Genomic DNA, 26,720 nt, shown 5'->3' with positions numbered 1-26,720 from the left:
ATGTCTTCTTTTGAGAAGTGTCTGTTCATGTCCTCTGCCCACTTTTTGATGGGGTTGTTTTTTTCTTGTAAATTTGTTTGAGTTCATTGTAGATTCTGGATATTGGCCCTTTGTCAGATGAGTAGGTTGCAAAAATTTTCTCCCATTCTGTAGGTTGCCTGTTCACTCTGATGATAGTTTCTTTTGCTGTGCAGAAGCTCTTTAGTTTAATGAGATCCCATTTGTCGATTTTGGCTTTTGTTGCCATTGCTTTTGGTGTTTTAGACATGAAGTCCTTGCCCACGCCTATGTCCTGAATGGTATTGCCTAGGTTTTCTTGTAGGATTTTAATGGTTTTAGGTCTAACATATAAGTCTTTAATCCATCTTGAATTAATTTTTGTATAAGGTGTAAGGAAGGGATCCAGTTGCAGCTTTCTACATATGGCTAGCCAGTTTTCCCAGCACCATTTATTAAATAGGGAATCCTTTCCCCATTTCTTGTTTTTGTCAGGTTTGTCAAAGATCAGATAGTTGTAGCTATGCGGCATCATTTCTGAGGGCTCTGTTCTGTTCCATTGATCTATGTCTCTGTTGTGGTACCAGTACCATGCTGTTTTGGTTACTGTAGCCTTGTAGTATAGTTTAAAGTCAGGTAGCGTGATGCCTCCAGCTTGTTCTTTTGGCTTAGGATTGACTTGGCGATGCGGGCTCTTTTTTGGTTCCATATGAACTTTAAAGTAGTTTTTTCCAATTCTGTGAAGAAAGTCATTGGTAGCTTGATGGGGATGGCATTGAATCTATAAATTACCTTGGGCAGTATGGCCATTTTCACGATATTGATTCTTCCAACCCATGAGCATGGAATGTTCTTCCATTTCTTTGTATCCTCTTTTATTTCATTGAGCAGTGGTTTGTAGTTCTTGAAGAGGTCCTTCATATCCCTTGTAAGTTGGATTCCTAGGTATTTTATTCTCTTTGAAGCAATTGTGAATGGGAGTTCACTCATGATTTGGCTCTCTGTTTGTCTGTTATTGGTGTACAAGAATGCTTGCGATTTTTGTACATTAATTTTGTATACTGAGACTTTGCTGAAGTTGCTAATCAGCTTAAGGAGATTTTGGGCTGAGACAATGGGGTTTTCTAGATATACAATCATGTCATCTGCAAACAGGGACAATTTGACTTCCTCTTTTCCTAATTGAATACCCTTTATTTCCTTCTCCTGCCTGATTGCTCTGGCCAGAACTTCCAGCACTATGTTGAATAGGAGCGGTGAGAGAGGGCATCCCTGTCTTGTGCCAGTTTTCAGAGGGAATGCTTCCAGTTTTTGCCCATTCAGTATGATATTGGCTGTGGGTTTGTGGTAGATAGCTCTTATTATTTTGAGATACGTCCCATCAATACCTAATTTATTGAGAGTTTTTAGCATGAAGGGTTGTTGAATTTTGTCAAAGGCCTTTTCTGCATCTATTGAGATAATCATGTGGTTTTTGTCTTTGGTTCTGTTTATATGCTGGATTACATTTATTGATTTGCGTATGTTGAACCAGCCTTTGCATCCCAGGGATGAAGCCCACTTGATCATGGTGGATAAGCTTTTTGATGTGCTGCTGGATTCGGTTTGCCAGTATTTTATTGAGGATTTTTGCATCAATGTTCATCAAGGATATTGGTCTGAAATTCTCTTTTTTGGTTATGTCTCTGCCAGGTTTTGGTATCAGGACGATGCTGGCTTCGTAAAATGTGTTAGGGAGCATTCCCTCTTTTTCTATCGATTGGAATAGTTTCAGAAGGAATGGTACCAGTTCCTCCTTGTACCTCTGGTAGAATTCGGCTGTGAATCCATCAGGTCCTGGACTCTTTTTGGTTGGTAAGCTATTGATTATTGCCACAATTTCAGAACCTGTTATTGGTCTATTCAGAGATTCAACTTCTTCCTGGTTTAGTCTTGGGAGGGTGTATTTGTCGAGGAATTTATCCATTTCTTCTAGATTTTCTAGTTTATTTGCATAGAGGTGTTTGTAGTATTCTCTGATGGTAGATTGTATTTCTGTGGGATCGGTGGTGATATCCCCTTTTTCATTTTTTATTGCATCTATTTGATTCTTCTCTCTTTTCTTCTTTATTAGTCTTGCTAGCGGTCCATCAATTTTGTTGATCTTTTCAAAAAACCAGCTCCTGGATTCATTAATTTTTTGAAGGGTTTTTTGTGTCTCTATTTCCTTCAGTTCTGCTCTGATTTTAGTTATTTCTAGCCTTCTGCTAGCTTTTGAATGTGTTTGCTCTTGCTTTTCTAGTTCTTTTAATTGTGATGTTAGGGTGTCAATTTTGGATCTTTCCTGCTTTCTCTTGTGGGCATTTAGTATATAAATTTCCCTCTACACACTGCTTTGAACGTGTCCCAGAGATTCTGGTATGTTGTGTCTTTGTTCTCGTTGGTTTCAAAGAACATCTTTATTTCTGCCTTCATTTCATTATGTACCCAATAGTCATTCAGGAGCAGGTTGTTCAGTTTCCATGTAGTTGAGCGGTTTTGAGTGAGTTTCTTAATCCTGAGTTCTAGTTTGATTGCACTGTGGTCTGAGAGACAGTTTGTTATAATCTCTGTTCTTTTACATTTGCTGAGAAGAGCTTTACTTCCAACTATGTGGTCAATTTTGGAATAGGTGTGGTGTGGTGCTGAAAAAAATGTATATTCTGTTGATTTGGGGTGGAGAGTTCTGTAGATGTCTATTAGGTCCACTTTATGTAGAGCTGAGTTCAATTCCTGCATATCCTTGTTAACTTTCTGTCTCGTTGATCTGTCTAATGCTGACAGTGGGGTGTTAAAATCTCCCATTATTATTGTGTGGGAGTTTAAGTCCCTTTGTAGGTCACTGAGGACTTGCTTTATGAATCTGGGTGCTCCTGTGTTGGGTGCATATATATTTAGGATAGTTAGCTCTTCTTGTTGAATTGATCCCTTTACCATTATATAATGGCCTTCTTTGTCTCTTTTGATCTTTGTTGGTTTAAAGTCTATTTTATCAGAGACTAGGATTGCAACCCCTGCCTTTTTTTGTTTTCCAGTTGCTTGATAGATCTTCCTCCATCCCTTTATTTTGAGTCTATGTGTGTCTCTGCACGTGAGATGGGTTTCCTGAATACAGCACACTGATGGGTCCTGACTCCTTATCCAGTTTGCCAGTCTGTGTCTTTTGATTGGAGCATTTAGCCCATTTACATTTAACGTGAATATTGTTATATGTGAATCTGATCCTGTCATTATGATGTTAGTTGGTTATTTTGCTCGTTAGTTGCTATAGTTTCTTCCTAGCCTTGATGGTCTTTACAATTTGGCATGTTTTTGCAGGGGCTGGTACCGGTTGTTCCTTTCCATGTTTAGTGCTTCCTTCAGGAGCTCTTTTAGGGCAGGCCTGGTGGTGACAAAATCACTCAGCGTTTGCTTGTCTGTAAAGTATTTTGTTTCTCCTTCACTTATGAAGCTTAGTTTGGCGGGATAGGAAATTCTGGGTTGAAAATTCTTTTCTTTAAGAATGTTGAATATCGGCCCCCACTCTCTTCTGGCTTGTAGAGTTTCTGCTGAGAGATCAGCTGTTAGTCTGATGGGCTTCCCTTTGTGGGTAACCCGACCTTTCTCTCTGGCTGCCCTTAACATTTTTTCCTTCATTTCAACTTTGGTGAATCTGACAATTATGTGTCTTGGAGTTGCCCTTCTCGAGGAGTATCTTTGTGGCGTTCTCTGTATTTCCTGAATCTGAATGCTGGCCTGCCTTGCTAGATTGGGGAAGTTCTCCTGGATAATATCTTGCAGAGTGTTTTCCAACTTGGTTCCATTCTCCCCATCATTTTCAGGTACACCAATCAGACGTAGGTTTGGTCTTTTCACATGGTCCCAAATTTCTTGGAGGCTTTGTTCATTTCTTTTTATTCTTTTTTCTCTAAACTTCCCTTCTCTCTTCATTTCATTCATTTCATCGTCTATCAGCGATACCCTTTCTTCCAGTTGATCGCATCTGCTACTGAGGCTTCTGCATTCTTCGCGTAGTTCTCGAAACTTGGCTTTCAGCTCCATCATCTCCTTTAAGCCCTTCTCTCCATTGGTTATTCTAGTTATCCATTCTTCTAATTTTTTTTCAAAGTTTTTAACTTCTTTGCTATTGTTTTGAATTTCCTCTCGTAGCACAGAGTAGTTTGATCGTCTGAAGCCTTCTTCTCTCAACTCATCAAAGTCATCCTCCATCCAGCTTTGTTCCGTTGCTGGTGAGGAACTGCGTTCCTTTGGAGGAGGAGAGGTGCTCTGTTTTTTAGAGTTTCCAGTTTTTTTGGTCTGTTTTTTCCCCATCTTTGTGGTTTTGTCTTCTTTTTGTCTTCGATGATGGGGATGTACAGATGGGTTTTTGGTGTGGATGTCCTTTCTGTTTGTTAATTTTCCTTCTACCAGACAAGACCCTCAGCTGCAGGTCTGTTGGAGTTTACTAGAGGTCCACTCCAGACCCTGTTTGGCTGGGTGTCAGCACCGGTGGCTGCAGAACAGCAGATTTTCGTGAGACCACAAATTCAGCTGTCTGATAGTTCCTCTGAAAGTTTTGTCTCAGAGGAGTACCCGGTTGAATGAGGTGTCAGTCTGTCCCTACTGGGGGGGTGCCTCCCAGTTAGGCTGCTCAGGGGTGAGGGACCCACTTTAGGAGGCAGTCTGTCCGTTCTCACATCTCCAGCTGCGTGCTGGGAGAACCACTACTCTCTTCAAAGCTGTCAGTTAGACAGGGACATTTAAGGCTGTGGAGGTTCTCGCTGAGTTTTTGGTTGTCTGTGCCCTGCCCCCAGAGGTGGAGCCTACAGAGGCAGGCAGGCCTCCTTGAGCTGTGGTGGGCTCCACCCAGTTCGAGCTTCCTGGCTGCTTTGTTTACCTAAGCAAGCCTGGGCAATGGCGGGCGCCCCTCCCCCAGCCTCGTTGCCGCCTTGCAACGTGATCTCAGACTGCTGTGCTAGCAATCAGCAAGACTCTGTGGGCATAGGACGCTCCGAGCCAGGTGCGGGACACAATCTCCTAGTGTGCCGTTTTCCAGGCCCGTTGGAAAAGCGCAGTATTAGGACGGGACTGACCCGATATTCCAGGTGCCGTCTGTTTCCCCTTTCTTTGACTAGGAAAGGGAACTCCCGACCCCTTGCGCTTCCCGAGTGAGGCAATGCCTCGCCCTGCTTCGGCTCGCGCACAGTGCGCTTCACCGACTGTCCTGAACCCACTGTTAGGCACTCCCTAGTGAGATGAAACCGGTACCTCAAGCAGAAATGCAGAAATCACCCGTCTTCTGTGTCGCTGGGGCTGGGAGCTGGAGACCGGAGCTGTTCCTATTCGGCCATCTTGGCTCCACCCCTTGTTTGTTTTGCAAAATTATATACCTTGATTTGAGCATTTTGTTTCAGCTGCTTTAGATGTATTTCCCTTCCTCGGTTTCTTGTTGTATTATTGCAGCGTAGATATTAACATGAATATATTTTTAAAAACTGCCCAGAGATCATTTGATCTCAAGTGTATATACTTCACCTTTCTGGAGTTATAGAAGGATGGTGAAATAACCATTTTCTAGATTTTGCTTTTCAGAGGGAGATTGAAGAAAGTTCAATAAAACACTGATGAGCTCATAAGAACCGTGTCATTCATGTTTCTTTGTAATTCAGTTTACTGTTTTTATTCTTATTCCTTTCTGGGAAGTACATTCCACAGGCTTCTATGGAAATTAAGTTGAAATAAATTTTGATAATTGGGCTTATCAAATTTGACAATTTGATAATTGATGCAAAATTTATGCATAGCATTTAATTCTATAATATTTTGTTTTATTCTGTGATTAAGTATATATGTATGTGTGTGTTTTAAAGTCTTACATGTGTTGAAGTGAACATTCTCCTCTTTTTCCAGTTCTCACTATTAGTAGAAAAATACATATCTTTTAAAAACAACAAAACAGGCATAATGTAACAACACTCTGAAAACTGCTGTTGCTATTTTCCCTTAATACCTTGCAGAAAAATATATCTGTCTGTACAAATCCACCTTATTCTCTTGATAGTTGTGTTATAGTCCATTGCCAGAATTCCTTCAGTTATAAGTGATAGAAACTCAACTGAGAAAGGCTGTATGAAAGTTGGTTCCTGGAACTAAACATCTAAGGATAAGAGCTTGATTATATTTCTTGCTTTTATAAGGTTTCTTGACAGTATGAGTTCTTTTTTCTTTCTTTTCTTTTTTTCTTTTTTCTTTTTTTTTCTGAGATGGAGTCTCGCTCTGTTACCCAGGCTGGAATGCAATGGTGTGATCTTGGCTCACTGCAACTGCCGCCTCCCAATTTCAAGCAATTCTCCTGCCTCAGCTTCCTGAGTAGCTGGGACTACAGGTGCACACTACCATGCCTGGCTAATTCTTGTATTTTTTTAGTAAAGACAGGCTTTTGCCATGTTGGCCAGGCTGCTCTCGAACTCCTAACCTTAGATGATCCACTCACCTAGGCCTCCCAAAGTGCTGGGATTACAGGTGTGAGTCACCACACCCCACAAGTATGAGTTCTTCCATGTAGTTAAAGGGAACAAGTAAGTGAATACCACATTTCTTACACACATAGGGTGTTTATCCAGTGTGAATACTTTAACGTCTTCTAACAGAACATGGAAAAACAAATCTTTCCTATATTCCTACATTGATAGAGTTTCTCCCCAGTATGAGTTGTTTCATGGTTATGCAGGTGACTGGAATGAGTGAAGCCCTTATCACATTTCTTATATTTGTATGGCTTCACACCAGTATGAGTTCTTTTATGGTTATGGAGGGAACTGGAATATCTGAAGGTTTTACCTCATTAATTACATTCATAGAATTTCTCCCTAGTATGAGTTTAATTATGATCATGAAGGTGTCTGGAATGAGCAAAGCCTTAACACATTCCTTATATTGATAGGGTTTTGCTGTAGTTCACAGTTATAAAGGGAACTGAAATATCTGAAAGCTTTACCACATTTCTTACATTTATAGAATTTTTCTCCAGTGTGACTCTTTTCATGTATTTTAAGAGACAAAGAAAAAATAGATCTTTTCCTACATTCCCTATATTCACAGTCTTTTGCTAGTGTGAATTCTTTCATGTATTTGACAGGACCTGGAAAAACTGAAGGTTTTCCACGTTGATTTCATGTATAGGGTTTCTCTTCAGTGTGAGTTCTCTGATGGATTTGCAATGAATTGGGAAAATCAAAGGCTTTCCCACATACCGTACATTTATAATATCAACTTCCAGTGTGTGTTAGCATGTATCGTTGGACACTGGTGAGAAATTAAGGCTTTTCCACATTGTTTACATGTGTATGTCTTCTCTCTGCATTCCTCACACTCTGATTTTTGTCCAGAAATAGGTATGATATGCCTCCAAAGGGAGGAATGGCAGGTGAAGATGTTTCTACACACACTGCTTTTACATGGCTTTGAGGCAGGAAATTAAAAGAAAGAAAGAAAAATAAAAAGAAAAACAAGCTTGAAAAAAAAACAAGCTTCTGTATTAGGTTGACTCATCCTAAAAGCAGTAACAGGCAAACTCCAGACCCAGGCAAAGTCTCGATAACATTATCTAAGAAGCCAGGGCTCCAAGGAATGTGCTCTGGAGAGTCTCCTAGCACTCTCTGAATGTAAGGAGAAGAAAAACAAATTGTTTTTATTTTCCTTTCCCCTATAGTATGAGAAAATTTATGAGTTTATAGATTCCTGTTTTCTATAACTACTAACTCCAAGTATTCTGTTTTTCATCTAAGCAGCACAGTGAAGGTCATAAGACATGCCTGAGCAGGCCTGGATTGCAGCCATCTAGGCACTATAGCAAAGGTTATAAGATAAGCTCTGCAAGGGACTTGAGCAAACCTAGATAACAGCCATCTAGGCCACATAGCAAGAGTCACATGTAATTCTGAGTTATGAACCTGTCACTGTTTGATTAACTGCCTTTGTTCTGCTTCTGTACACTTGCTTTTGCTCCACTACACTTCATGCCACTGTAAGTTTGTTTCAAACTAGCCAACCCCCTTTTAGAAGTGTGTATAAAATTCAAGTCCTGTCTTTGTTTTAGGCCCAATCCCTTGATATTAATCCCCTAGGTCTGCGTGCACTCAATGAAATCCTCCTATTCTACCTATTGATCTCTCCAATCTCCTGATTCTCACAACAGCTTTACTCCAGTAGGAATTTTCTTGTTCAGATTAAGATTTGGAATCTGGCTGAACATTTCTCCATGCTGACTACCTTCTTTACTTTCACAGAGTCTTGCTACCATATGACTTCTTTGATTTCTCCAAGAATTTTTGCACTGATCCTTAGTGGTCTGGTTTTCTCATTTATTTCCTACAGAAGCTATGTTTCTAAAAGTTTCCCACATCACATTCCCTATAGAGATCCTTTTGGGAAGGATTCAGCAAAGCCCACCCCTCCAGGGTGAAGTTACAGCCACATCCTCAAAGGCCACTGGTCAATTTCCCAGCTTCTGCAGTATCTGAATGGTCTCCCAACAGATCTCCTAGTACTTACAGGTCACAGGACGATGGAAGCCCCAGAGGAGCCTGTGGGATTCTTCCGGAACAGAGGAGACCAGTAAGTGAATAGGGACCTAATCTGCTTTCTATCTGTATGGATTTGCCTATTCTTGATATAGCATATAAATGGAATCATGCAATATGTACCCCTTTGTGCCTGGCTTCTTTCAGTTAGCATAATATATTTGAGGTTCTTCCAAGTTGTAGCAATCTACATTGATTCTATAGCCAGGCATGAGTACTTTCTTTTTATGGCCTAGTACTATTCCACTTACGTACATATAACAATTTATTCCTCTATTTATCCATTGATAGATATTTAGGTTGTTCCCATCTTTTGGCTGTTACAGAAAATGCTGCTTTAGGGAGTATAATTTTAAAGTTTTCTGTGTTTCCAACTGACAAAGATTAAAAATATTTATATTTTAAATTTCTTTGATTGTTATAAGATTTATTATTTGTACCAGCCACCAGTAAATACGTTCATGGAAACTCAGATTCCAGTAGGAATTTTCTTGTTCAGATTAAGATTTGGAATCTGGCTGAACAAGACTGTGGACAAGAGCAGCCATTTTGATGATGGCCATCAACCAGTGAATCTAAATATGTTCTGGGAACTTTTTGTCTGATCCTGTGTTAAGTGCTATAGATGGTGGGACTTCCAAAATAAGCATAAAGAAGAGTTATTACTTTACCCCACCCATTGCCCCAGCTCCAGAACCATTTATTCTGCAGAATTGCATGGGGTACAAGAAATATGAGTTTCTTTTTAAGCTATTTTTTATGAACCTCTTCATTTTTAAACATCTCTTATGAGGCAAATGATCCTTTCATGCATTATCACAGTGGTTGCAATCCCACAAAATTTCTTAGCCTCAAATTTGCTAGACAGAATAGCCTTTAGCCATTATCACATTTGCAGATTTCTGGGCAGCCATATTTCCAATGTTTACTTTCCATGTGTTAATGGAAATTGTAAGCTGCTTCTTAAAAATTTATTTTAGGCTGGATGTGGTGGCTCCTGCCTGTAATCCCAGCACTTTGGGAGGCTGAAGTGGGAGGATCGATTAGGGCTAGGAGTTTGAGACCAGCTAGAGCAACATAGCAAGACCTCATCTGTAAAAAATTTTAGAAATTAGGAAGGCATGGTGGCACACATCTGTGGTTCCAGCTACTCAGGAGGTAGAAGTAGGAGGATTGCTTGAACCCAGGAGTTAAAGGCTGCAGTGAACTATGATTGCACCACTGCACTCCAGCCTGGGTGACAAAGTGAGGCCCTGTCTTTAAAAAAAAAGAAAAAAAATCATAGGCTGGGCACGGTGGCTCATGCCTGTAATCCCAGCACTTTGGGAGGCTGAGGCAGGAGAATCGCTTGAACCCAGGAGGTGGAGGTTATGGTGAGCCGAGATCACGCTATTGCACTCCACCCTGGGCAACAAGAGCAACATTCCATCTAAAAAAAAAAAAAATAGCAATTAGGATCACATTTAAAATCTTATTATGTAGTGGTTTTCTCTCCTCTCCTCTCCTCTCCTCCTTTCCCCTCCCCTCTCTTCTCTTCTATTCTCTCTTTTTTTTTTTTTTTGAGACATAGTCTTGCTCTGTCGCCCAGGCTGGAGTGCAGTGGTGTGATCTTGGCTCACCGCAACCTCCACCTCCCGGGTTCAGGTGATTCTCCTGCCTTGGCTCCTGAGTAGATGGAACTACATGTGCGTGCTGCCACACCCGGCTTTTTTTTTTTTTTTTTTTTTTTTTTTTTTGTATTTTTAGTAGGGATGGGGTTTCACCATGTTAGCCAGGATGATCTCAATCTCCTGACCTCATGACTCCCCTGCCTTGGCCTCCCCAAGTGTTAGGATTACAGATGCGAACCACCGTGCCTGGCCTGGTTTTCTTTTACATAAGCCTCTTCCTTTGTTGAAACCATAAGATCTTCCTCACAGTGGAGAATCCTGAAAGCTCCCAGCAGCCAGCAATGAATGAAAGGTGGGGGCAGGGCTGCCAGCAGGGCGGGGCCTGGTGAGCCAGGTGCCTAGGCTCCCACATCACAATGGGGGCGGGGGCGTGTGGAAGGGACTCTGGGCCTGATTGGTTCCTGGCAACCAGGAGGGAGCTCTGGCTGTTGGCAGGGCAACCTCCTTCAGTTGGTGGGAAGCAGTGGAAGGAGGAGGAGCTCCGTCTGTGCTCTCTTCTCCGCAATTACAGCTTGTTGCGTCTGGACCCATTCTAAATAAACCAAGCAGGTTCCCAAGGGACCCTTGCAGACAAGTCAGCTCAGGGGAGGCATCTGAGGCAAGGTGCAGGCTGCTAGTGGGGTGCAGCCCCACTGCCAGGGGCTGGCCCTGCCAGCGTACCTTTGCTGGGAAGAGGTGGAAGCGCTGAGCTCTGCAGACTTGGAAGCAAGGGAAGGCCAAAGCTGCTGGAGAGGAGCCGAGCTACCCCATGGGGAACATGCTGAGCTGCTGCTTGTGCACCAATGCCAGCCCCAAGCGGGGCCAGCACAGGAGGTCTGGGGAGCTGTCCTGCAGCGCTGACATCTATGAGGCAGCGTCAAGCAAAGGTGCGGGCCAAGGCAGAGAGGAGTGGAGCCGCTACAGATGGAACATGCTGCTCCCTAATGCCAGCCCCAAGCAAAGAACAGCGCAGGGTGCGGTAGGTGGAACCACTCTGCAGCTATAACATCATGGAGGTGGAGGTGGCAGTAGCACCACACCCCACTGCTGTGGAGCCTGCCCCGTCGGATTTCGGAGCCCAAGAGGGCCATGACCTGCAGCACATCAGCGACCAGGAGATGCCCAAATGTAAGGAGGCGGCTGATACTGTTTGCCCTCAGGTGCGCATCTGGTCGCCACTGACCCAAGGTCCCGCCTAGAGGCATCCACAGCCTTGGGTTCCTCCCTGCTGCCCCTAGCCAGCTTTCCTAGGCCCAGGGACCGGACCAGGCAGGACGACTGGCCTTGCTTTGTGCCTGCCTGCCCCCACCCCTCATTCTTTTTCCCTGCAGCATCTGGTGGTTTCTCTCCTCCGCCCTACCCCAGTGCCCAGTTCTAGCCCCTTTCTCATCTCCCCAGGCTGGCCAAAAACTAAGTTTTCAAAATAGAAAATGTACGCTACAGATTTCATTCCTATAGTGGAAGTGTCTTACAGCTCTTCTGTTTATAAACTTTGGCTGGCCTCTTAATTTATTTAAACATTAGAATAATTAAGCATCATGATGAATGTGCCTTTGTAACTGGAAAGTACTGTATCTTGGAATATTCAAAAATCGTGAAAGAATGAACAAAGATAGTATGTGAATGAGTTGTACCTTTATGCACAAAGCATGCAAGTACTTGTGAAAGTTTTTCCTTGTTTGGTGGTGTAAGGTAAGCCTCTGAGTGGTTTTACACACTAGGTAGTAGATGGGCAGTGTTGGATGAAAGCCCAAAATAGACTCTTTATATCATTCTTTAGGATTTATAACACATTTTCATGTATGCCTCATGTATCACCCTGTCTCTATAAAAAAAAAAAAAAAAAGGTTAAAACCTAACCAGCTATGGTGGCTTGCACCTACAGTCTCAGCTGCAAGAGGATCACTTGAGCCCAGGAGTTTGAGGCTTCAGTGAGCTATGCTGGCTCTATGGCACCATTGCACCACTCCAGCCCAGGCAACAGAGTGAGACCCTGCCTCTTTACCAAATTGTTTTTTGCCTAAAACAGCTCTTTGTTTTTACATATTTGATATATGGAGCCAGTGTCTGACACTAATTGACCACAGCATCACTTGCTGCTTGAGACTTTCCCTGAAGTGTGCTGAAATAGCAGCATAGAGGAGGGTGATTATATTTGATAAGTAGAAGGAGGAGGGCATGTATATGATTCATCTACAAGTTGCATCAGTTTATTTAGGTGCAAGTTTTAAAAAGAAGTCCCAGACACAGCCTGGTTTTATTCCACATATGTGGAGAACTTCTGTGATTTTTGCATTCTTCAGTAGAATTGGGACATTGTGGCCTTTATTTTCTTTACATTTATTGCTAAAAACTTTTCTCAAGACTGTTAAAAGTGATTAAAATGGATGTGTAGCTTTAAAAAGAATCTTTTCTACTCATCTAAATTATTACATTTGTCCTTATTCTTCCTCTGCAGATTTTGCTTCTGACCATCCAAGGGAAAGCACACTCTTCCTGAGAAAATATCAAATGAGTGGTAAGACAGTATGGTTTCTTCCTCCAAGCAAAAAACTACAAACTTTCTGTTTTGTGTATTACAGAACATATTTAGCGGAACTCAGATATTAGTTAAAAATTTTTCAACTTTTCATATATTTGTCTTATTTTAATGTGTGACATAATTTCCTTTAGTTGTCACTGTTCATGGAAACATGCAGACTTTGTGTTTACACAATTGGTGACATTGTTATCAATGCAATTAATTGGCCACATGACTGAATGTAGTAGTCATGGATTTATGCCTTTTTCTTCATACGTCTTTGCCATTTTTCCCTTGCTCCAAAGAGTACATTTTAATGATGAGTGATAGGATTTAGGCTACAGCTTGGATTTCACTTGAACAAATGAAAAGAATCCATTGTTCTAGATTGGATCTGTGATTTTGGCCTCCTTTTTACACAGTGCTCTAACCACATGAGCCTATCACATCCATGTTCATGCTACTCAGAACTTATTCATTCAAATGTAATGGAAATGTAAATATGGCCTGTGCTGTTTTCCAGGTTAGCCTTAGTGTGTGAAACTAGTGTAAATTTTCCACATCCTGCTTGTTTAAGAATGAGAATTAAAACTGTAGGAGTTTTCTGTACTCCTGCTTATTTTTTGTAACATTCTGCTAAATCTTACTTTATTTTCAAAAAAAGCCATACACCATGTTTTTTAGTTATTTTCAACAGCAAGAATACAAGAAGTGGGGGTTCTATAATAACATCTGAAGTAACGTAGCACAATAAAAAATGGGTTTCTCCCCTGCATTTTCATAGTTTGTGTGGACTTTGCCTGTCTTGAGCTGGTAACTTCTGGTTAGGATTGTTGTATTTCTCAGTTTCTTCCAGAACCATGGGCTTCTCACACATAGAGTGCATGGAAGTGGAAGAAAACCTACCCCATGTCCTCTTCAGCAGTGAGAAATGTGTGTCAGTGAGACCAGTTCAACTTCAAAGGAGGAGGCATTGTGGAGAACAAAGTGTGGCCCAAGTCCCCTTTGTAGCTTTTATTCTTTGGACCTGTGTTAGAACAAAATGATTTTGTGTGCTGAGGATATCATGTTCAATTAGGTTAGACACTCATTTCAACATTTGAGTTTAAGAGAGGCTACTTTTCAGTTGTGTAAAGACCCATTTATTTTTTCAGTAACATATTAGTAGATGACTGGTAAGTCCTTTGGGATGCTTGCAGGGATTCTAGTGCATCTAGAGATTGGCTCCTGGCCAGAAATTGGTTCTTAGAGCTGTCAGCTATTATATCCTGGTAATGAAAGTAAGCTATGTGTAAATGTAGAATCAGAAAACACTACTGCCTAGGGGTTCAGATATACAATAGGTAAATTTTTTATTAGCTAAATTTCTCATCTGTCCTGTATTTTGGCATTTCTATGAAGGAATACCTGAGACTGGATAATTTATAAAGAAAAGAGGCTTTATTGACTCATGGTTCTACAGGCTGTACAGGAAGTGTGGTGCTGCATCTGCTTCTGGCAAGGGCTTCAAGAACCTAATAATCATGGTGGAAGGTGAAGTCATCTCTCACATGATGAGAGAAGGAGCAAGAGAGAGTGAGAGGTGCCGCCTGCTTTTAAACAAGCAGATCAGCCCAGGTGTGGTGGCTCATGTCTGTAACTCCAGCACTTTGGGAGGCTGAGGCAGGCAAATCACTTGAGGCCAGAGTCTGAGACCCGCCTTGGCCAACATAGTGAGACCCTGTCTCTACAAAAAATTTAAAAATTAGCCAGGTGTGGTGGTGCGTGCTTGCAGCCCCAGCTACTCCGCAGGCTTAGGTGGGAGGATCAGTTGAGCCTAGGAGGTCAAGATTACAGTGAACCATAATCACGGCACTGTACTCCAGCCTGGGCATCAGAGTGAGACCCCATCTCAGAACAACAACAACAACAATAAAAAGCCAAGAACATTATGCATGAACTCAGAGCAGGAACTCACTCATTACCAAGGGGATGGTGCTAGGCCATTCATGAGGGATCTGCCCCTGTGATCCAAACACTTCCCCAGCTCCAACACTGGGCACGACATTTCAACATGAGATTTGCAGGGCACACACTTGCCTAATTTGTTTTGCCTTTCCTTATGTACATGGGGATTCTTTCATATTTGTGTAATAAAATATCTGTTAGGTCAAAAAGTAAAACTATATTTTTAGATTTTACTTTATGAGATTCATCATGCCAGATTATTTAAATTATAAATTCTGTTGGTAAGAATTTTTAAAAATGGAATTTTATCTCATTTTATATAGTGATAATCAGATGATCAGCAACTACTTTTATTCTATGGTATTTTTACCGGAATTGATTAGTTATTTTTTCATTCTTAGTGCAAGAAAAGAGGAGGAGCTCTCACCTATATTATGTAAGTAAGCTTTTGAAAAGTTAAGAAATTAATTGTTTGAATTAAAAGTCTATCTGTCATGATTCTTTAAATATTTAACAGGGAGCCAGTGCTGTTAGCATGATCCTTTTTTGATGGAATTTCTAAATTTCTTCTATTTTCCTAAGTATCGGATTTATGCAAGAAAGTCTTTAGCTTACTGTGCCCATTTTTAAGGGTGTCTGACATTTAAGTTACATAATTTGGTTGTGATATAAATATCTGCCTTAAATATTTAATCTTTTGTATTCAAATAAAATTAAAAATAGCTAAGTCCATTTTCTTCAACACTTTCTGCTGACTTCCTGTCATAGCAGGTGAAAGCGTAGCATCCTCACTCCACTGTGACCTTATTTCTCTCTCTGTTTCTTCCACCTGTAACACATTTTTAATTAAATCACTAATTGATATTTACATGATTATGGGTATGCACATATTATTCACTGCTGAGTCATATAGTATTCTGACTGTGCCTCCTCCTTGTACATCCTTCATTTTTTCTCTTAAATATTTCTGAAATCTGAACACTTCTGTACTTCTACCAGATAACCCCCCTTTTCCTAGCCCATGATAGCTCATAAAGCCAAATGCGACCATTACTCCCCAGCTGGGCTCTTTGTTTTCATATCCTTCATTATTTTGTGTATGGAATTAATTTTCTGACTATGTTCCTTTGCCTCTTTTTTGACAGCTATTCTTCCCCAAGTGTTGTAACATTTGTCACATGCCTAACAAAAATAATGTTTTATCTACTAAAACATATGTTGCCTGTTTTTTCTTGGAGCAACTTTCCTTGGCCTTTGGTTATCCTCCTCCAGGATAGATTATGTTTCCCTAGGCTGTCCTGGGCCTGTTTTCCTGGGAGCCCTCTCTGAACTCTTCTGCGCCCACTCATGTTGGATCCCTGAGTCCTAGACTGTGCATTGCCCTCTGCCTTGTGTTACTCCCCAGTGGTGCTGGAGCACAGTTTCCGAGGAAAGGCTCATGGACACATATGCATAGAGATCTAGCCTCTCTCAAAACCCCTCCTTTGTTATAGAGTATAAAATTCTAGAGTGAAAACTAAATTTCATGGCTCTGAAGACATTTCTCTATTATGTTTTCATTATACTGTTCTTGAAACTATTGCCTTTGTGTGATGCATCATATGTAACAAATTTTTACATTTCTTGAGCTTTTTAGGATCTTCTCTATTCCTGGGATTCTGAAATTGTACAATACAGCTTCGTGGGGACCTTTTATTTTATTGCGGCCATTAAGCCTGCAGACTATCTCTTTTAGAGAATTTTCTTATTTTCTCTGTTTTATTATTATTATTTTAGTATTCTTATGATTCAGATGTTGGGCCTCTTAGACCAGTATTTCTGCATTGATCTTTAATTTCTTCCCCTCCTATTTTCCAGTTTGTCTTTTGTTCTGCTTCTTAGAGATTCTTTGACTTTCTGTGCTAACCCTTCTATTGAATTTTTTTAATCTCCTTAAGGGTATTTTAAGATTTTTTTTTTTAAGTTTTGCTCCTGAATTTTTACTGGTCCCAAGACTTCCCTTTTCCTGTTGTTTTGATCTCTCATTGAAGGCTTCTCTCAGATGTGTGGACTTTTGTTCACTAAGCATTCTCATTGTGGGGATTTGGAGGTCAAGCCAGCTTTTCTTTTGGGGGACATCAGTGTATTATATGAGGGTATGAGGGTATTTTCTTTACAATGGTTCAGTTTTCTTCCAAGAAGAGTCTCCCAAGTTTCTGCCTGGGAGGTGCAAGCATGGCTGCTGGCTTTCTAGAAGCAGGGTTGAGAAGGAAGGTGGAGTTTCCCTTTGTGTGTGCAATTTAATCCCATTTCCTAGGTTTCAGCCCTAGTAGCTCTGAGCTCAGAAACCCTCAGGTATAATATATCCAGAGAATGCGCATACAGATTCCTTATAGGATGGGAGGGGAGGTGGCCTTGGGGCTCTAAGCACAGCTCTACAGTTGACCTTGCTGGCTTCTGTTGTATATTTCACCCTACCTTCCCAGTTACCATGTCCCAGGTACCAGATACCATTTTGGAGCCTAGGTTGGGTTCTTCAAAACAAAGAAGGTTGCTTGCTTCTGTCCAGGTCACTCCCTGTCAGCTCCAAAGTTGTGCTTCCATGGCGGTTGCCGCTCCTCTATCTGCTTTTCACCTTGCAGCATTGACTCAGGATCATCTGCCATCAATCCTGTCTCCTGGTCCTGTGTATAACGTTTTATTTTATGACTAATACTAATGAGATTTCAGAAGGAAGAGAAAATACATTTCTGGTCAATCCATCATATTTAATCCAAATTTAGAACCCATATGTAAGTGTAAATCTAAGTTTAAATTCAACATAATTATGACATTAATTCAGACAATTTCTATTTATACCTCCAACAAGCATATTACACTTTTCCACTCAGGCCTTGTGTAAGAATTCTATTCAAACTCCATACATGCCATGTGGTCCCATTGCTGTGCAACATAGATGGAGCTGTTTTTGTTAGTGCACAAAGTGTTAGAAATTTTTAAGTTAGCTAAAAGTCATTATTTAAAAAATATCTGAAACATGTCTTGTAAAAAAAACGGGGAGAAAAAAGTGATCTTGAGAGTTGAGCATGGTAACTCACACCTGTGTCCCAGCACTTTGGGAGGCTGAGGCACGCAGATTACTTGAAGCCAGGAGTTCGAGACCAGCCTGGCCAAAATTAGCCTGGCATGGTGCTGCTCACTTGTATTTCCAGCTACACAGGAGGCTGAGGTGGGAGAATTGGTTGAACTTGGGAGGCGGAGGTTGCAGTAAGCTGAGTTCAGGCCACTGCACTCCAGGGTGGGAAACAGAGCAAGACTTCCAAAAAAAAAAAAAAAACCACAGACCAATATATGTTCCTTATATGAAATTTTAAATAGAACAAAATGGGGACAGATACCACCTAAACTGTACCAACTAGTCTATGTTCTGGTGCATCTTTTTTCTGTTTTTATTCTCATATGTGGACTTTTCCTCAGAAACAACTTTTGTTATGGCATAGTATTATGCTGTATTACCCCTAATAGTAGTGACCTTAAGGGATACCTTCTTTGACTTTGAATGAAAGTATCTCAATGAGTCCATTTTCATTTTTCATGCTATATTTGTTTTTTGAGGCAATAATAGTATATACATTGACACACATACACTGTTAATGTAAAGTATATACATTAATAGAATAGCTTAAGAGACGTAAGAGTTTAGCTAGAGTTAAAACATTTCTACCTTGAAGGAGAATTTGGTCCTTCAAATAGTAATATTGTTCAAAAACATCTGGGATTTTTGTTAAGTAGTAAGTGAATTTATAGTAAAAAGCATCTGAAACAAGCAAAATGTTGTTAAGAAAGTATGGATATTTCTGATTATTGGCTACAGGCAATTTTTAAATACTGTGTACTTTTATAAAGTACCATTAGATCTTCTCCCTACCCTGTCTTTCATGTACTTGTGGGAGACCCTGATGGAAGAGTGTGATAACATGATGTAGACAAGCATATCCCAATAGGAGGAAGGAAGGCTCATCGGAGTTATTTTTTTAAAGCTACAATAATTAGTATTTTGTGGTTTTAAATAATGCTGTTGATCTCTTCAACTATTTGGTGACTAGGATTTTGTTACTGCCATTATTTTGAAGAAAGAGCTTTTTTTTTTCTTTTTAGACGAAGTCTTGCTCTGTCACGCAGGCTGGAATGCGGTGGCATGAGTTCAGCTCACTGCAACCTCCACCTCCCAGGTTCTAGCAATTCTCTGCCTCAGCCTCCTGAGTAGCTGGGATTACAGGCATGCCTGCCACCACACACAGCTAATTTTTGTATTTTTAGTAGAGACGGGGTTTCACCATCTTGGCCAGGCTGGTCTTGAACTCCAGACCTCATGATCCACCCGCCTCAGCCTCCCAAAGTGCTGGGATTACCGGAGTGAGCCACCGTGCCCGGCCAGGAAGAGCATTTTTTTAAACATAGATGAGGCAGTTTCCATATTGACTGTTGCACTCTCGACAAATGAATAGATACTTTTAAAGTGTTTTAGAGATACTTTATTTTCTACAGGGCTCAAAAGGCTCACTGTCACCTCTCTGATACCACTGCAGATAAATTTTCACCAATTTGTAACTGTAGGAAGATTTATCTTCCAAATTGTAACTGATTTAAATAACTTGTCAAGCATTTATTGAACTCCTGAATTTCTCCCACATTCTGTGCTCAGCAGCTGCGGTTAGGAGAGGAAGGGCCCTCCCTCCCCTGGAGAGGCTTACTTTCTCACCAGGGGGATGCTTTGCAGGCAATTGCCATCATGTAACACACGGTGAATTAGACTGACAGTACACAAAACCGGAAATGTTTTGTGGTGTGGCTGCTGGCAGAGGGATCCCAGAAGGCAGAGGAGGTGAAGCTTGCTGGGACAAGGGGGAAAGAAGTAGGTATTCCGGGCAGAGAGCAGCATGAGTGAGGCAGGACAGTGCCATGATGTGTGTCAAATAACTTACAGAATAAAATCAATCAACTTTTGAAATAAATGTAAAGTATACTCGGAAGTTCTCATTTGCGTAATGTAATAGCAGTCTTATGTAAACATGAAGTGGAAGTTAAATTCCCGAAGTTGTTTTCATCATCTGATTTCTAGATGTGAGAGAGTCTTGAAGCAGTACTTTTTCTATCTTCCCCCAAGGAAACAGGCCCAGAGAGACCTATGGCCCCTCACTTTTTTGGTCACTGGGCCGCCCTGGCACACAGGGTCTCTGACTCTAAAACGCTGGTTCCATCACACTGTCTCTTGAATGAGTACAACACTTAGGATTAGTAACTTAGTGAATGTAGTATTAGGTCTTTATTTACTGCAATAAAAATGCTCTTGTGCCAATATTATTTAATGTATGACATTTTGTTGTAGTTAGTGAATAACAGAAATAGAAAATCTCAGCTGCTTTTTACTGCATAATAAAAAAACATGAAATGTTATTTTAAACTTTTCCCATTATTTATAAAGGGAGTTCATAATAGAGGCTTGCCAGGTTTGATGATTGGTATCATAGCAAGGGCAGCATTTTATAACCCATTCCTCAAACATCATCTGCGGAAGTTAAGTGCCTCCAATGAGTTTCCCATAGAACTGCTCACGATACCACACTCAGGCAGGTCACGGGGCATAAGAAATACCTTAATGCTTTATTGTTTGACATTTTGACTAAGGAAAAAAGCCCACACTTCTGTAGGTTCAGCCTATTGTGACATTTTTCTCTATCTTCCTTCTCCTTCAGATACCTCCATGGGTTCTTGATAGAAAATACAGCTCATGTTCGACCATATTGCTAGATAACAGCACAGTCAGCCAGCCTGATCTTAGACACACATTAGAAAAGTGAGTACAACGAGGCTGCCAAGGGCTGAGTGACAGACCCCCTATGCTAAAAGCATCCCGGCCATCCTCTGTCATTTCAGCCATTTGGTTGCCCTTTTCAGCAAGCCGTTTAAGAAATTGATGTCAATTATGTATGGATTTCTGGGACCTAAATATGAATTTTCTGTTTCTCTTTTAACTTTAGAGGCTGTGTGATAGAAGGAAAAGCCAGATAGCAAATAAGCAATCCCAGAAAAAGCACAGCTATTTATTTGATGCATTCACGTTATGATAGTGTTGAACTTAATGGGAAAGAGAGGTGCTTTTTATTGGATGTTTCTGGGAAAAATTATTAGTTCTTTATGGGCTACAGGCCTAAGACGATGGGTACTACCTTGGAAGCTACTCTTGGATGAAGGAACAGCTTGTCCTCCAGTGGTACCATGGTGTATCTGCATTTAAATTTTCCCATCATGCATGAGCACTTCATAGGCCACAATCATAGATGCCTTTTCAAAACACCCTTGAATGATGGGTTCAAGTTTATTTAAAAAGTCACAACAAAGCCCAGTTCCATTGGAAGTGTCCAGGGAATATTATTAACATCTGCTTAGATTATGAGTGTTGATTTTTGGGAAAACAGTTTGAGAACTACTACCTTAGCCTGTTAATGTCCTTATCCCTAACTTAACTTTCCAGTCTATAAACATGACTAGCTTACAGGCTTAATTTTGTTTCTAATGTACTAGCTTTTTAAGCTAATTTGTCAGTAATTTCCACTTTAATTAAAATTGTGGGGTGGGGGGAAGGGGGAGGGATAGCATTAGGAGATACACCTAATACTAAATGACGAGTTAATGGGTGCAGCACACCAAAATGGCACATGGATACATATGTAACAAACCTGCACATTGTGCACATGTACCCTACAACTTAAAGTACAATAATAAAAAATGGTAAATTTATGCTCATAATAATGTTACTTTCCTCTCTCATGTATAACAATTATTGAGATCAAATTCTGTTTCAGCAGGAACTGGACTCCACCTATGTCTAAAGCCCTGAGGTTTGGCCTCTATGGAGTCATCACCTAATGTTTGTATTCAGCCCTAAGTAAAAAGCCACTCTGTTTTGGCTAGAGTCCCTGGTTTCTTCTGATTTCAAAAGATTCTGATGTTTCAGTATGCAATTCAAAAGTAGTTTTTAAGCTTCACCTTGCTTAAACAAGTAGAGATTCTGCTTTTCTTCCAGCATAGTCTAATTCTTATAAGTTTTTTTAAAATAGGATTTTTTTTCTTTTTTAGAGATGGGGTTTTCCTGTGTTGGCCAGGCTGGTTTCAAACTCCTGGGCTCAAGCAATCCACCCAGCTCCGCCTCCCAAAGTCCTATGATTACAGGCAGGAGCTACCATGCCTGGCCTAGAAGTTTGTTTTTGAAGTACAGTTAGTTTTAATTTGCTCTCAAATTTAAGAAGGGATCATTTGGTATATTTACTTTTGATGAAATGAAGGTTTACTGAGCAAATTAATACAGCAAATTGGCTTTTTGGAAAGATTTTGAAAAATGTTTTTCATGGCTAGTAATCCATTGTTCTCAAAGGGATGAGTGAGCAATATTAGAATCACATATACATGGTTCTTCAAAATATATGTCTGCAAACACATGCATCTTCCCAGCTCCACATTCCCTCCATCTCTGGTCACTCACAAGCCTTCTAGAAAAACGTTTAAGTACGTGAGGCATCATTATATGGATAAAAGCATCCCAGATGATTCTGACCTTAACCCTAACTCAGTCATTCCCAAACTTTGCTGCACTTTGGAATCACCTGGGGAACTTTGCCAACAGCCCTGATGCCCAAATCATACCCAATGCAAATTAAATCAGAATGTCTCCAGCTGGCAGTAAGGCTGTATTTAAAGCTCCTTGGGTGATCCAGTGTGCAGCAAACATGGGGGCCACTGCTTCCTTTGCATGGAGGATTAATGGTTCTCACGTATAAATTACACGTTTTCCCTGTCATTTGCTCTTCTTTCTACCCATAGAGCCTTTCGTCTGTGCAAGTCATTTCTATGTATGTGTGCAGATGCTTAAATTTAAACCATACCATAGTGTTTCGTGAACACCTGCAGTTCACAAAAGCACTATGTGGAGACCTTGGGCAAATCAGTTTGAAGCCTTGGTTCTCTTATTTGTAAAATGGGTGGTTCATGGAGTGTCATGTAAGGTTCAGTGGTCTTTTCAGCATGTAACTTCAAATTCTGTGATTTTGAAATCAATTTGGAGGTGAAACTGTTTGAGGCACTATAGAAATATCCATCTTAGATACTAATAATGTTCTAAGGCCTACTTTTTACAACTCAAATTTGCCTTCTCAAATTATTCTGAGCCTCATTTTAAATGCTGAGGGCAAATGGAAGCACAGAACTTATCCAAGAGAAGCCCCTGTTTGCTGCCACACAACATCTGAGGATGACTTAGGACCACAGTAACATATATCTGAAGAGTTGTATTTGTTCACTAATATTTTGTTTAAACGAATGTGGAAATACCTGTCATGAACATTGTATGATGCAGTGTTACACTGTGTGTTTAGTGCTGCTTATATCAGGATAGCTAAAAGTGCCATTAATTTTGTGTGCATTATGTTTACTAATAAATTTTCTGCTAATAATTATGCATAGGTGATTTTAAATTACTTTATTTGGTATAAAGCACATTCATTATGTGCTTTTATGGAAATAATGACAAATGGGTGAGTAGGTGATGGTGAACTAAATGAGCTGAAATGCAGGGCTTAGCCACTTAAAAAGCAAAACATTACTGTATGGCCTAAATAGAAGCATATGTACACATAGATGTAAGTGACTTGCACAGGATGAAAGGTTCTATGGATAGAAGAGCAAATGACAGGGAAAATATGTAATTATTTATATATACTAACCATCAGCAGAAATGTCTTCTAACAGCATATTGCCTAGCATTTTGGTTCTCCTATTTTCACTATAAAGCCAGAGAGCTAAAACAAAAGTGCTCATACAGTACTGTTTTGAACAAGATGATTTCAGGGCCACTGAGAGGGTTCCCTCCTCCCCCTTTTAAAAACATATCTTCAGGCCAAACAAATGATAAAATCAGTTCTTACAAATATATTTTTCTCTCCACAGTGTGACTTTGGCAATATATTACAACATAAAGCACAGGTGAGCTCTTTGAAAACCTGCCTTGTTACTCCAGCTCATCACTTTGTATAATATGACACATGCTGTTAGGTCATAACTATAGACATAAGCTGTAGAGTGCTTATTTTACAGTATTAAAGTGAATCATTTGTGGGTTTTTGTAAGACTCTTTTACCTCTTAAATTATTGAGGGTCTCAAAGTGTATTTTTTAATGTCTTGTTTGCAATTTATTGTAAAGAAGAAAGAAAAAGATGAACTAGCCTCATGTAAATATATAGTAGAAAAAATGTGTATTTTTAAAGCTTTCAGGTAATTGTGGGTATTCTTCAGCCACATCAAAACTTCACAAGTGCTGATTTATTAAAACAGTTATAATGGGATTGTACATATCAATGAATTCGTTCCACTAATACTCACTGATCTTTCTTGTACAATAAATGGCTCTTTCCCCTTACCAGCTTTTATAATATGCATTGGCTATTTGGAAAATATTAATTCATGTTCATCTCTAATGTCAAAAACTCACTTTGATTAGTATCACCAGGATTATAAAAATGTCTTCAAATATTGAGATGCTGTCAAGCTCACAGTAGTAGGTATGAGTTTTCCAAGTCCTGATTTTAGCTTGAAAGCATTAGCTTTATTATACACAACAAATACTTGTTATTTTCCTTGAAATGACAGAGTCACTTGACTTCTTTTGGAGAATGACAGTCAGTCATACTTTCAGACAGAAATGGTGTTCTGTGAAGAATTGGCTTGTTCAGCTCACAATTAAACCACAAGTGCTTTTCTTTAACATGACCATACTTCAGTATGCAGAAGTGCTTTATGTGAACTTCCTACTTAGAATACTAAAAAGAGATTTCAGGATTTAATAACACCATTAATTTTTACTGTTTCATCAAGGACATTCTTAAGTGAAGCTGGCTACTTTAACAAAAACTGCAAGGGACAGTGAAGAGTGGAATGAATACTAGTATAATTTGGTACTACAGCCTTTATTCATACCGAGAAACCAGCAGTTTTACCCACTTTTGCTTTTATGCAATCACTACAAGTGTTGAACAGTGAGAAAGCAAGCAATGTCTTAATACTTTTAGAAAGTAATAAATTATTCTTATGTTTCATCTTCAATCAGTTTCTCAGGTTGAATTAGTATTCTTATAAGAACATTTAGGGCCATAGGTGGTGATTGACACCTGTAATCCCAGCACTTTGGGAGGCCAAGGTGGGAGAATTACTTGGGACCAGGAGTTTGAGACTGAGTAATGTGGCAAGACCCCATCTATACCAAAAAAGAATTAAAAATTAGCTGAGCATGGTGGTGTGCACATTTCATCCCAGCTACTTGGGAGGCTGAGGCAGGAGGATCGCTTGAGCCCAAGAGTCAAGCCTGCAGTGAGCCATGTGTGTACCACTGTGCTCCATCCTGGGTGAAAGAAAAAAACCCTGTCTCAAAAAAAAAAAAGTTGTGACATCATGGGCCTTCTAGGGAATCTCAGGGGTCCACAAACCACATTTGGAGAACCACTGGTTTCCTAAATGAGCACATGGTGTGTTAGTTTTTTAAAGTCCATTAAAGACTGGCCTCTTTTAAAATAAAAAGACACTTAAGTTTGTAACTCAAACTACTTAAACAAATATGATAGATGTATACTACAGGAAGATTTGGGAAATCTGAATCTCATTCACATTTATTAAAAGTTCTAAAAACTTTATTGGCAACCACGACTGCTTCATAAAATGTTCTTGTGTTCCAGCATGAGGTCAGAGGAGTGAAAATAGATATAATTTATTACCATTGCCTGTTAGTGGGGGTCAATATTTAAAGGCAAGTCTGGCTCATCAATGTAGAAAAGACTTCACAGTTCAGGACATCATGTGCTGAAGAAAAAGAGGTCAAGAAACCCTCTGAAGGCCAGGATCCAGGAGAAAAATTTGAAAAAAATTGTTTTGGTGAACAAATTTTAGCAAAGCAAACAAGGTGTATCTCCCTCCACCCTCCATGCCCTCCTCCCAGCAGGTACTTTACTAAGATGTTAACAATTCCCGAATCAATTTCGTAAATGCACGTTCTTATTTTATAGATCTGCAAATAGATCTCTGGCTATTTTTGAAGAGCCAATACATCCACTTTCAGTAAGTGTCACTTTCTTTAAGGTTCTATTTTTGTCCCATAGAGTTGTATTTAGTTCATGCTGAAGTCAAAATCACCCACCTTTAAGTCTTCCCTCTGTTGTATCTAATCGTCTTATATAAGGAGTGTTGTCCAGTGGGCATGCTGGAGTAAGAGCTGACTTGCAGCTTGGTTTAATTAGTGCACTAAGGGAAGTAAATATACCATCCAAATAACGAAATGTGTCATTTAAAAAAATAATTTTCTATAGCACCAAGCAATATAAATATTTGTAAATAGTCCTGACAAATATGCACAATCTCTGTGAATCGAACTAGAAAACAATTTAAATTTAAATCAGTTTAAATGCTATAAAAAGTTAAAAACTTCCTTCACATATGATAGCCACAGGGCTACCATAGGGCCTATGTTTGCAGAAAACCAAAAATATTCTAAGATCCTGCTGTTTATATTTTTAAAATTAAAAGACATCCCATCAGAATTGTTGTAAGGGACACGTGGGCACAAATGTGAACATTGCCATCTTAAGAGCTCTTAAAAAGTTTTCTTGAGTGGATATTTATGTTGCCTTTTGCCTTCTTTCAGGAAGAGAAGGCTCCAGGGAAATCCTTCGAGCATGATCCCAAATGCAACTGTATTTTCAGATATTTCTGTACTGTTTTTCTAGTCATAAAACTAGCAACTCCATGTGCAATCGTAGCTTTGGTAAGATATTTCTTATCTATAAAGCATCTTTAACAACTGGTCTCCTACAAAGGGTATGGCCGTGTTTCTAACTAAAAGTAGATTCCTGGAATTATCATCAGATCTTTTAAGAGAAATCTGTGCAAGCAAAGTAAATACACATATTTGAGTTTAATCTTCATTGTGGTTTAAAATGATGCCATTG

The 26,720-nt window shown here is 39.9% G+C and overlaps 1 protein-coding gene across 31 annotated transcripts in view; it reads left to right on the top strand.

The window, feature by feature from the left end:
- The window catches only part of LOC134731321 (cyclin-Y-like protein 1B), a 64,948-nt gene that overhangs the window by 26,065 nt on the left and 12,163 nt on the right, over positions 1-26,720 (top strand). For 20 of the 31 annotated variants that reach the window (XM_063625973.1, XM_063625972.1, XM_063625974.1 and 17 more), the window contains 6 exons: positions 12,684-12,743; positions 15,095-15,129; positions 20,429-20,529; positions 23,676-23,711; positions 25,782-25,833; positions 26,417-26,536. In XM_063625973.1, coding sequence (XP_063482043.1) covers positions 12,684-12,743; positions 15,095-15,129; positions 20,429-20,529; positions 23,676-23,711; positions 25,782-25,833; positions 26,417-26,536 — 404 coding nt within the window. Of the gene's footprint in view, positions 1-8,412; positions 12,211-12,683; positions 12,744-13,592; positions 14,364-15,094; positions 15,130-20,428; positions 20,530-23,675; positions 23,712-25,781; positions 25,834-26,416; positions 26,537-26,720 lie in introns of those variants that run through there. The other 11 variants (XM_063625979.1, XM_063625978.1, XM_063625951.1 and 8 more) reach the window with 7 other exon arrangements.

The sequence above is a fragment of the Symphalangus syndactylus genome, chromosome 12, assembly GCF_028878055.3.
Source record: "Symphalangus syndactylus isolate Jambi chromosome 12, NHGRI_mSymSyn1-v2.1_pri, whole genome shotgun sequence".
In the NCBI taxonomy this organism is placed as follows: domain Eukaryota; kingdom Metazoa; phylum Chordata; class Mammalia; order Primates; family Hylobatidae; genus Symphalangus; species Symphalangus syndactylus.
The sequence above is the reverse complement of the archived record's forward strand: the minus strand, read 5'-3'. Positions and strand labels throughout refer to the sequence as shown.